Source organism: Falco biarmicus, chromosome 5, assembly GCF_023638135.1.
Source record: "Falco biarmicus isolate bFalBia1 chromosome 5, bFalBia1.pri, whole genome shotgun sequence".
NCBI lineage: Eukaryota > Metazoa > Chordata > Aves > Falconiformes > Falconidae > Falco > Falco biarmicus.
This window is the reverse complement of record NC_079292.1, coordinates 47915842-47928563: the sequence shown is the minus strand read 5'-3', so window position 1 is coordinate 47928563 and position 12722 is coordinate 47915842. Positions and strand designations below refer to the sequence as shown.

At 39.1% G+C, this 12722-nt stretch overlaps 1 protein-coding gene across 1 annotated transcript in view; it reads left to right on the top strand.

Moving 5' to 3' along the window:
- Positions 1-12722, top strand: part of PLXNC1 (plexin C1) — a 72626-nt gene that overhangs the window by 17315 nt on the left and 42589 nt on the right. The window contains exons 5-9 of the mRNA XM_056340068.1: positions 4045-4159; positions 5162-5306; positions 8696-8765; positions 10136-10211; positions 10331-10384. Coding sequence (XP_056196043.1) covers positions 4045-4159; positions 5162-5306; positions 8696-8765; positions 10136-10211; positions 10331-10384 — 460 coding nt within the window. The remainder of the gene's footprint in view (positions 1-4044; positions 4160-5161; positions 5307-8695; positions 8766-10135; positions 10212-10330; positions 10385-12722) is intronic.

The window sequence follows — 12722 nt, the reverse complement described above, 5'->3', positions numbered from 1 at the left end:
CTTTCTTTGTTTTCTTTCCAGTTGATGAGTTTCCAGTCTATAACACATGGGTTGTGAGATCTTCATTGCTCTAGGTACATGTTCTTGTACTTTTATGCTTTGAAATGTCATCCCATTTCAAGGTTGTCCAAGCTTTCCTCTGTGATATTCTCATCTTCCTCTGCATGGTAATGTTCCCAATTTTTTATCATCGTCAGATGTTGACAGTGTAACCCTTCTTTTATGCCAGTTTATCAGGGATTAAAACATTAAACAGAAGTGGTTATAAGGTTGATTTTTGAGGAATTCTACTAGTAGCCTTATTTTAGAAGGTTAATACTACCCATTTAGGTTATTTTGGCTTGTTACAATGTTAACTTGATTTTGCTGAAGACCTGCTACTTTGTTTTGCAAAGGTAGTTACTAGAAGAGAGTGGCAGTGTATTCTGTTACCTGTTTTCTTCAAACTCTCTTTTTTCTATCTTGTTAGAAAGGGTGTATGTTACAATACTAAGCTTTTCAGGCTTTTCGTTACCTTACTGTCTGCGAATAACAGCTTTAGTCAGTAAATCCCCTGTTTATGAGGGGAATCACCAAAAGTTTCCATCTGGTTGAAACAGAAACAATTTACTCCTTTGCAGAAAAAATTACCTACTATAATATGAATCCTATTCAACACCCACATAATTTTTCACTGTTAAGCACTTAGCATCATTAAATACTTGGTTTTGTGAAGAGAGAGCTCTGAGTGAAGCTTTAGAAAAAGAGGAAGACATGTTTTTAGCCAATATTTTAATCAAAGCCCATACATGTCCACTAAAGCAATATATTCCATATGACATTGATGATATGTTTTATATTCTTACTGGGAAATAACTGTTATATTAAATATGTACTCAATTTTTTAAATAAAACTTAGCAGTAATGCTTCATTTTAAAGACGTGAACTCAAATCCAGTGTTTTGTAAAAAAGATCTGCAGCTTGTATTTCAAGTAAAAAAAAAAAAATGAAACAAAGTGTTTCTGCTGTTCATATTTCTACTCTTTCTTCCATAGAGAGAAATATATAAATTCTCCTTTTCACAGTAATTTAAAACAATTAGTCATAACATTGTGTGATTTCTCTTGATGTTTCTACATTTTCTATAGATGAATCGGATTTACCTGAAGTATGCTGAAATTATTCCAATACAAGGCACTGATGTTTTACTTATATTTTCCATATGGAACTAACACAATAAGTTAGTTACCTGACATGACCAGACTGTCCTGGTTTCAGCTTAGGACTTACTTTTTAATTTGGTCAGTGTGTGTGAAATCTGTGGACTTCATTCTGGGGCTGGTACCTCAGAAGCCAAAATTTTATCTGAAACAAAGTTCTCATTCCATGATGAAATCAGTGTGCTTTAGCAAGCTAGAGAGGGCAAACTCAGCAGGATCTGTAGTTAATGCAAAATTACTGAAGCAGAGACTTAAGTACATATGAACAAACTGGTATGCATAGGTATTGTGTTATAATGAAATAAGAGGAGCTTGATTCCAATTGTGAAGAGGAATCTTTAGTGGCATAAAGAACTAGCTTGCTGTGAAAGATTTAAAAAAAAATATCTTGACTCTGCTTTTCTCTGTGCACATATCTATGCATGACTGAAACTTGATCCTAGGAATTTATATCTTATACTTTCATGCTTGTGTATGGTCTGGTCTAGTCCACGTTTCCAAGAAAGTGAGACTTGGTAATTGTCTGAGCCTGTATGTTAGTTTTCAGAACTATGTGGTTCACAAATAATATTTATCGGTTATATTCATTCCAATGTGCTTGCAAACAATATCAGTTGTCTAAAAATAGGAATATAACAAAACAGTCTCATCTTTAGGTCACTGGAATTCCTGTTACTCTCGTCCTGTGCAGAGCAATTGTGAGAATTTGTGCTGAGGGGCATCAGATGCTCTGCTGCCCGCTTTGCGACTGCTTCCTATGAAATAACTATTCTCCATAGCATATTGTTTCAGTGTTAAAGGTCAGCTTTTAATGCCACAAAAGACACATTTTTCCTGCCATGAAGACAAGCATGACCCTGGGTCTTGGGTGACATTACATTTTTTGTCATTAAACTCTTAGATTCTTCATTGTAGATGAGGGAAACAAGTTCACTGCTTGTGTTTCTCAGGCAGTCTAAGGCAAATAACTTTGTCCTAGGGCAGTTTTAAATATTCAGATTTATAAACAGTTTTCTTTTTTAGTATTTTAGTATGCGTCACTGAAACGTATATACTTATTTAGTATCAAGTATTGCAAGTGTGTTGCCTTGCATCTTCAACATCATGATCCTCAGCCTGTAAGAAACTATAGGATGTCTCTTTCTCCTGCATCATTTCCACTGAGAGTTACTTACTCATATGTATCCAAATATCTGGTTTATGCACATCTGTTGATGCCAGAACCCATCCTCTGTGGTTCTAAAACATTGGTGCTGATGGACCTTTGTGATCTCAGTAAGGTAAAGAGAGACATACATGGGACTGAAATCTGTCCTGGTTCAGACAGTTTGAAATATGTCAGGCATAGTCCCAGTTTCTTGCACTGTAGTTATGATCTGAATGTATTCAGATGCAAAGCCTCACCAGGTTCTTGTGCAGCAGGAACTCAGTTTCCTGAGTTAGACCGCAAAGGAAGTGACCTTTGCTTAACTGCATTCCAGTTGCCAGTGTCTTGAAGTACAGAGAAGATGGCTTTATCATTTCTATGGTTTGTGGGATTATTTCAGGCATTTTGGAGAGCAGTGGGTATTTTTCTTAAAAGTCATTCTTGTGTTATTCCTTCTGGAGAGAAAACACACTGTTTGTGAAATATGTTTATACAGTGAGCTCCTCATGAAAAAGTCACATGCTTCTCAAGTATGTACTAATTTCTAGCTTTTAGTGAAAGAATAGTTCATTAAGGCATATGTCAGTGATCACATGATCGAAGCTATACACGCTTCTATATTTGGTAGGAAAATAGTAGTATTAAAAATATTTGACGTTACATTCATTTATAAATATTCAATCTTAATATTAAGATACACAGCTAGCACTTACTTGTCTTTAATTGCTAGCTATATGAAATTACTTGGAGTTAATCTGTGGATTGTTCATTAACTCTTTACAGCAGACAGTATTTTAAGGATTCACCTTCCGAACTCAGTGATTGTACATCTAATTTGTATGCCTATGTTCTCTTTTTCTTATCACACATTTTTAATACAGATAATATTTGTAGTATTTGTATAGCCCAGTGTTTCGTCCTTCTTCCTTTTCTCTTGTATAGTTTCTGTTTCCTACAATTTGGCAGCTAACATTTTTATTTACTTTGTGCCATCCTACTTCTGACATGGGTTTTATTCTTGAAGACAGAGAAATATGTTTTGAGCTACCTTTTCAAACCTGGTGTTTTTAACCAAGTGCACTGACATAAAAGGGAAAGATTACAATTCACATCAATAGATGACAGAGGATATTTGGAAGGAGGGTGCATCTCGTATTTGTAGATATATAGCTATACACATTTGTAGCATAGCTCTACATCTGAGCTTCACCCCCGTCTCCTTTTATACTGTTCGGAGAGAATGAGCAGCTTTTGTAGTGTGATTCATTTCATTTTTGTATGAATGTCTAAAGCAGGTTAGGTGACTTGTACCCTGAAAGAACATCTTTTTCCTCATTGAGTGTAGAGGGAACTGGAAGGGTCAGATCTGGAGCTGTACCATGGTGCAATCAAGTTGCGGGTGATGAATTCGATACCAGGCTACCAAGTCCACTGTTACTAGCCAAGCGTCTAATATTTGCTCAAGTCCTATTGACATAATCAGGACCCTAGGGCATATATCGATGCATTGTAATTTATTTTGATAAGCAGAAGACTTTACTGATTGTTTCCTGAAGCTTTTTGCAGTTATAACCATATTTCTGTAAAAAATCAATAGTGTTCCTGTAAAAAATCAGTAACATTAAATAAATAGAAGTACAGTGTCTGAAGTCAAAACCACAATAAGGAGGCTAGTATAATTTTATGTATACTTTTAGGTGCACATTAAAAGAAAATTGTACACGTTCAAACAGCATAAAGGGTTGGTATAACATTTCACATGCACCTGATAAAGATCTGAAAATCCTGCTAAGTCTCCCTGCCAAAAATCAGGTATGTACATCGAGTTTTATGTGTGTTTGTTTATTGTGACTTAAAATGTGTCATTTTGTCACTTACTGCAGCTTCCCTTCTTTTGTCACCATGTTCCATATATTAGTCTCTTATCTCAACAACTGGCAAATGTATTGGAAATCCCAGTAAGTTGAATATGTCAATCAGATAGATGTCCTCTTCCTCTCCTGTAAAATGTGTCCTGAAGCCATACTTCTGATGTTGAGTCAAAAATTCACTATGCTGACAAAGGAAATCTTTCTGTTATATCACTTTATCAGCTATTTTTATCTTTCTAATGACTATATATCAAGTGTTTTATGTAAGCTCTGAGCTTTGTAACAAGTTACAAAACATTCACTGGGACACATACGCTAACACAAATGCATCTTTAAGTGTTTGATACTAGTATTTACTCAGTATCTGTTCACAGCACACACAGCCTTGAGTATCTGATTATCAAGTATTGTGACTGGCCACTTAATCTGCATGCCATTGTTTCTGGTTTCCTGATTGAATGCACTAATGTGATCATATTTGTAAAGCACTCTCAGCCAGAAACAAAGGATAATTCTTCACAAGACAAATTCTGTTTCATAATTAAGTGCATTTTGATTATGGATGCAAATGTCGTCATCTGCGAGGATTTGTACATTCTTGCTCAAATATTTTTAAGGAACTATAACAGCATATGACACTGTTACAGCAAAATTCTTGTTTTTAAATCCAAAATTATTCCAGATTGCTCCCCTAACGTACCTTACAGATCCATTTAGGTTCTGGAAGTAAACAGTGCAGTTCCTGTCAGGACTCCTTCTGTATTGCCTCTTCAGCTGGGAGAGGCCCACTCCTTTGAGAGGCTACCTAGTGAATTTTCTGCTTCCACCACAAAAATTTCCATTTTGTACATTTCATGGTTTTGTAGTTTTCTGCAAAGACAAGGTGACCACTTAGCAAGTATTACAAGAAGTCTGTTGTGTTCTTTTTTTTATTGTTTTCTAGGTTGCTGTGGCTGCAAGCATAAGCAAAATCCTTACTTCCTGTACAATAAAAGTTGTAACACCTGTTGAAATATTTTATGAAAACGTAGTGCTGAAAAATTCATCCTGCTTCTGCAATCTAACCACTCCAGCGATATCTAATCATGGTATGTGTTACTATTACATGTATGTAGTGCTTATTCAGTGTCCTTTATCTCTGGGGAGAATTGAGCATAAATACAGGCCTAATGAATGTGAGAGTAGGTAGTGATTTTTATTAAATGTCATTGAAAAAAAAGATCTGTGTTTTGTCAGGTGATTTGAGTATAGTCACACTATTCTTGATAATTAAAGATACGGAATTATTTCTAGAAGTAATAAAACAGGTTAACCTATGGTTGGAAACAGCTTCCTCAGTTCAGCCTGTAGCACTGCAACGTTTTAGCCTAGGGTGTATTTACATGGTGCCATTAATCACTGTCTAAGGAAACTTAAGATAGCTCCAATGACAATCAAGCTGACTAGAGCTATGCAAGCTGGTCCAGTGCTCTGCCTTGACAAATCAACCCATCTTAACCCTTCTTTCACCTGCAAACATAACTTGTTTTTGCAAGAAACTGTACTAGTATAAATAAGAGGAGAATCTGACTATGGATATCTGTGCAATAAATAAACTTAACCTTCAATTAACTGTTTCAACCTAACTTAGACACTTGTGAGAAAGTGATTGCCCCATGTAGAGGATTAGCAGAAAAATAAGTGGTTCGGGGGCAGTTTGGCTGGTACATCTTTTTGACTTGATTTTATTCATCTTTCTGAATTATTGGTTGAGTCATTTTGCAATAATTCTTATACTACTTTGTTCACCAGTAGTTCTCAGAATTAGAGACCTGAGCCATTTATATTGAATGCATGTGATCTGTTTTGTGCATCTTATGGGCAGCTACAAGTTTTAGAATGAGATGGTAAATTACTGAATGTCTGGACTTTTGAGCTGTTCTCTAGGCTTTGGTCTCAAAGATCAGATGATAATCCTTCACAATAGAGTCTTATATGACTGCTAGGAGGAAAATGTCCTGCTTGCATTGCTTCAAGGGTCTGTATGGAAGCACAAAGCTTTTTGAATACAGATTGACCTTGTACTTTTTTAAACTCGCTTATGTTAGAATACAAAAGAGAGTTTTCATCTAAACTGAGGGACAAAGATAGCAAGGATACCATGTGCTCTTAAGTGACTTGAAGAGGAAACAAAATTTTCAGATAAATGCCTGCTTTTATTTTTCCCCGGATAATATAGCCCAAAAGACACCTAATACTTTGCAGGAATATGTTTCTTTTATAACACCTTTGTGTAGAAAGAGGTATGAAATGTTAGCCAGAACTTACAATGACCTGTTGTTCTGGAGAGCTCAGTGCTGCAAAGAGTGCTGTCTTGGGGACCCTTGCCCTTGGGGGAGGTTTCTTGGAATACTGGGATCTCAGGAGCTCATCCTACAGACTTTGTATGGGAAAAGCTCCTCTGACATCATACAAGCGTTGTGTCAATTTCCTGTCCTATACTGATTTGGGAATCTAGAGTAAGAGACTTTGTCACTAGCAGATGACAGCTAGGGTTGATATCCATGAGTATTCTGGTCTATTAAGCTGTCTCTAGTAAACACTATTAGTGGATTTTTAAGAGGGACAAATGCATTATAGAAGGAAAAACTGTCCTTTACTGACCCAGTCCCAAAAGCCACGTTTTCTTGTAATTATGGAGTACATTGTTTAGTTTCTGTGCCTTCACGGACTAAGGCTTTCCCTTACTCCATTAGCAGGTTTTCAGAGTATAGTGTTATGGAAGCCAGCTTGCCTTGCCTGTGCTTTGTGCCAAAGATGACCCCTTTAACAGCATCAATCAGAAGCTTAGCTTGTGCCCACCAGTATTACTGCCACTCACATGCTCCTGTGAGTTGAGATATATTAGTGGATTATGCAAGTGTGGAAGTTATGTTGACTATTTATGGTACCTCATGTAAAGTGGTCTCAGTCTCACAAGAAGATGCACTTGCAAAACTCCTTCAGGTATCATTTCTGGAAAAAAAAATTAAAATGCCTGCTACTCAGTGCAATCAAGTGCATTTTGAAAGGTCAGACCAGGCCTTACAGAAAATAATAGCTTCCATGAATTTCCACACAGACAAAATCATGAAACCATATTTGACAGTGTTGTTTTTAAAAAATTACACAAATTTATAAGAGAAGACACGCCTTGCCAGAAGCAAATAGATTCCTTATTTCTACTTAGTAGTCCTAGTAAAATGCTACTTTTCAGTAGTACACGGCTTGAGACCTTTCTCATGTAATGACCTAGGCAAATGATTTAGGCAACTGTGTGCCCACTATGTCAGATGTATGCAGATACGTGGATTTCTGGAGATGCCAATAGGTGCTTGGTGAAGGATTTCAGAATGTTTATGTGTGCTAATCCACATCTTCAAGCATTAAAACACCTTTAAAAATCAGATTCTTTGCTACCCGTGTAGTGAGATATTTAAGCATAGGAACAGTCCCAAGGGCTGTTTCTAACAAGCAATGCAGGCAACCTTTGCAGTGAGCACCCCTAGTGCCATGCTGACATGTGGAGCTAGGAGATACTTCTGATTTAACAATTTAGATGTAGCCAAAGCTAGCTTTCATCTGAACAAGCCAGCCTGTGACAAAGACAAAGCTTTCTTTACCTTTGCAAGGTAGATATACTTTAAATCTCTGTAACTTTCCTGGATTAAAAAGCTATCTACTTCCTAGCATAGAGAAGCCAGAAAAGTCTGCACACACGAGTTTTGTTTGATCTCAGACAGTCATTCATTTCACAGACGTACACATCTGCAGGCACACAGATGAAAGGGACCTTGGCTTAAGTGGTATATATCTAACTCTGCTTTTCGATGTGGTATTCTGCTCATAGGAGAAGATACTCTTTCATTCCACAGCTGCCAGTGAATTGTTGGTATAGTAATTGCTAGCTGAAATAATGGCAAATTGACTCATGCAATCATAAAAGATTTAAATAGGATGAAAATTGCTACTGCATAGATTACAAAAGAAGACTCTGAAACCAAGTCTCTGAGACAGAAAGCGAGAGAAGTATGGTGTGTTAGGGTCCCTCACATTAGCACAGTCTGTTGTGTTAGAAGGCTTGAATCTGGGGTCTGACTGTATTATAGTATACCATTGTGTGCTCTTCAGGAGATGATTCTAGATCCCTGCCCCATGGTAGCATTTCCTTATCTGTATGCTGACAATAACGTTACTTTTGTATGTCATGCAGTGGTGGCATCAAGCTTAATTAATGAATGTGTATAAAGTCTTGGAATAACTCAGCTGAAGGATGCTATGGAAGGACAAAATCTAGTTATTTGTATCAGTCAAAAGTGTGAATGAATGTGTGAGAGAAGGTGCATACCACGTAGAGAACAGCTGAAGGCACGTGAGCTTTCAACTGAATTATTTTTTGACAGTTATTTCTTGTAATGTCCAGCATATGTCTGTATGTCTAACAGTCACATTTTTCCAGATTGTCTAGTTCTTGAAGCATCGCTGTCCTCAAGCTCTTGGAATATCACACAAACATTTCAGCTGAAAAAGTAAGAGCCTTGTTCCTATTCAAGTTCACTGAGGTGTTTGTGTGTTTGTGGGGAAGGGGGGCTGAAGTATGATCATTCTTCTTTTTTGTATTTATTAAAGAAATGCATTTTGCTAAAGGTAGTCAAATCCCTTTTCCTGGCCCATTTCCTCCTCCTCCTCCTCTTTTTTTTGTTGTCCTTAGAAAGCTACTTCTTCTGATGACGCTTTTATTTATCAGGACCCTGGCAGCTAGCTGTAGGAGAGTTATTACAATGATTGAATTTAAGACAAGTGCCTGAAGAGATAATAAAGGATGTCACAATGACATTAAAATCCTTTTTGTCCTTGTGAAAAAGGTGGGCCCCTGGAACTCGGGATAGGACCTAGATCAGAGGAGTCAAGAGATTCTGTAAAAGCCACTTTATGGAGCTGGTTTTTAATAGAGCCAGATGCAACTGAAATATAGTCCAGGGGTAACATGAATACAATTAAACCAGAAAGTGATATCTAATCTGCTAATAGGAATAATTAATACCTATTGTTCTGTATACGTTATCTTTCAGAGCTGTACTCTTTATTGAGAGCTCGCAGTAGAAAGCATTTGTGCCCAGTACGTGGCCTAACTCTTTATGATATGTGGTTGTTAAAACTTAGAAAGACATGGCTATCATATACTGTAGGTAACTGCAGTGTTCCTGTTCAGAATGGTCCTCCCCTATACAAAGGGCATCTGGCCTCTTGGCACATAGGCACCTGGAATGAAATTGAACTCCTGTTTTTTGGGAAGCAGCACATCACTTCCCTGTCCCTGGAGCAACACAGGGAAGGAGCTGTCTTTCTCTAAATCAGAGCATTTCTCAGCAGGTGTGGGGAGGGCCTGTGCTGCTCTTGGCTTTCCTCCACGCTGATAGATGCATTGCAAAGCAAGATAGGGACAAACTACTTTTCAACAGGCGTATTATTTGGTAAGGGAAGGCAATAGTAAACTAGCAGTACTTGCTAGCTCTACACACACAGAAGTTAAGGCAGGCTGTGAAAGAATCAGTGATGTTTTTTTGCCCTTCTCTGCTTAAAAAGTACTATCTGGCCACTTATGTACTGGAGAAAACCACAGCAAAATGAAACACAGAGTGTTCTGTCTGCTTCATGCTTTTTGGAAATTTATGACTCAGCATCTCAGCACAGATTGTATTTCATACTAAATTTGTCCTCAAAATAAGCACAACAGAACAATAGACTTAGAGGGTAAAGTTTTATGCATTTCATTATATGTTTGCCAGGTTGTTCTCTTGGGTTTGAGCTTTTTTCTGTCACTTGAAATTTCACAGTCATGGCTGAATCTAGGTTGAGTTCCTGTGTCTTACAAACCCTCTGTTTTCTGTGTTACCAGCTGCTCACGATGTATACACAAGGGTGAGTGTGCCAGCTGTAAACAGACGCGTGTCTCTCCTGCCACCACCTGCCAGGTGAAGTTTATTGGGGAGGACTGGAATCCCCTGTGATGCCTTTTCCTTCTTTTTTAATATCTGAGGAGCAGTGTGTCTCTTCCTTGTCCTGACGTGGAGAAATGCTGATTTTTTTTCAGGATAGTTGTAATGCAGCTGCTTCCGAGGGGATCGCCACTACGCAGAAAACAGAGGTTAGTTGGCATTTTAAGATCGCCATTACTGAGGTTCTGTGGGTTGGGGGAAAAATTTATTCAAAATGAAAGGACTTTGCAGGAAGAACAGAGATATGGATGAGAAGGCAGTCAGGTTACATAGAAAGGTAATGCAGGACTTGGATTGATACTATTTTTTCTTAATGCTTTGTTGATGCTTAAAGGTACCAACAAAGATTTGTGTTTCATATCTAGGCACTGAGACAGTGAAAACTACAACAGTTACATGCCTAGCTCTAGATGCAGTGTTTACAATATTGCTTTAAATGCCAAAGTCCACATGTGCTATATTTAGGCACTCCACAGGAGCCAGCGTACTGAGAGCTGGGACGTATAAGCTGACCACCAACAAAAAACCCCAAAGGAGAACATCTTGAACTTAGTTTCCCACCTGGACTTAAATGCCTGTTTGAGTTCTTCTCTCACAGACAACTCTGGGAAACTAAGTTTCAGAGTCTCAAACCTCTTCCTGATTTTATGCAGCCAGATCACAGCTTCTCCTGAAACATAGCTGCCAGGAGAGCAGAAGGAAGGGGAGGACGTGTCATCCAGTTTCTGTGTAACAGACAAGTGGCTAGAGGATGCATCCAGGAACTGAAAACCCTGGGTGTTAGTAAATCCCTGGTTCACAGTTCCAGAAAAATTCTCTTTGCTTCCAGACTGTAGACAGAACGGGAGATGGAGCTACTCTCCATCCATCCTGCTCAAGCTGGATCACTGGAAAGGAAGGAGTGTCACTGGTGCCCTTCTGAATCTGGTTCTTGAGTTCTCTATTGAAATCGTATAGACTATGTGAGTGTGCAGTCTACACGATTTGCCTTGTAGGCCAGCCCTTCAACCATGAGGTTATCCCTTCATTATTTAAGGTGCCAAAATGGTTTTATTTTCTCATAAAACTGAGCAATCTTGACATCAGTGGTTGCTTATGGCATGCAGGTGTTAGGAAAGAAATGAGTAGCGAAGAGAAATTTGACTGATGAGTAAGTACACAGAGATTTGCTGCCTACACTTTTTGGTTTCTGCTTTTCTGTGAGTGATAGCACGGTTGGTATAAATAGCAACTGTGTTCTTATCTCGAAACGTTTTGTTAGAATTACCCCAACTTTTACCTGTGAAGATAGGAATTGCCTCTTAAATTCAGCTGTTCAGCTGAGGTTTCTTAAACAAAATCACAAAATCCATTTTGTTTTTCACAGAGACAAGTGGGATTGTAATACTTGTGCTTCTGAGCATTAATATTCTGGATTTGGTTTGCATATAAAACATTATGGCTGGTGGAAGAACAGAGGAAATTCTTCTTTGCTCTGCTTCCAAGTGCATTAATTTGACATTGGTAAATAGTTGGAATTGCCTGGGAGATGGCTTTCTTCCACGGGCCTTATCTTGGAAAGACAGTGATGGACAAGGCAGTGAAAGCACCAGAGGCAGTCCAAAGGCAGATGTTTATTTAGAAGTGATTGATCCATTCAGAGGGCTTGAAATTGCATTTGAAATCCTGCTCTCCTTTGACTGCTGGTGCTTTAAGGAGAACATACTGGAGTTCTGAGAAAGAGGATTTGTGTTTTCCCACAACCCCAGCTGAGCATTTAGATTAATATACTTTTTTTTTCAGTGACAGCCCCAGCCCTCCTCCTGAATCCAGCTGCTGGATTCCATGCATGTGCCTTCCCCCTCCCCGTGCCAGAGCAGCACTTGGAGTGGTTGCAGAGTACGCTTGGCTGGGGAACTGATTCGGCTGGAAATAACTGTTGTCTTTCGGCAGGTTATTTTTCATCTGGGCCAGTTTCCTGATCCAGTTCTTCGCGTGGCCTCGGGCCCGTGCTAGCACCGCAGGAGGGGCTGTGCAGGAGCGGGGATGAGCTCCCCTGGGTGGCAGAGGCTGCTTAACCTGGGCTGCTGCCAGAGATCTGGCTGGGACCTGCAGCCATGCTAACCACACCTCTGAGGATGTGGCTGCTGCTGTTTACGCAGCCCCAGGGAAGTGCTAGGCTGTCCAGGGGACCAGGGGCTGCAGCTCAGAAATGTGGATCTCTATTGAAGTTGACAGGGCTGTGCTGATTTACATTACCTGAGGACCTGGCACACGCTGTCTGTATGTCTCTCTGCATGTTTACGCTGCTTTCATCACATGCCTCACCACTAGTGATTTTTATAAATACCCTTCTGCCTCTCAACTGTCTCTCTCCCCTCTCGCTGCCAGGCATCTCCCCCCGCCCTACCATGCAGCAACTGGGAGGTCATCAGCTCTCTAGCACTGGGCAGATGAGCACCCCAGGCTCCAGCGAGGGTGCTTGGTCCCTCCTGCATTCAGTGAGGA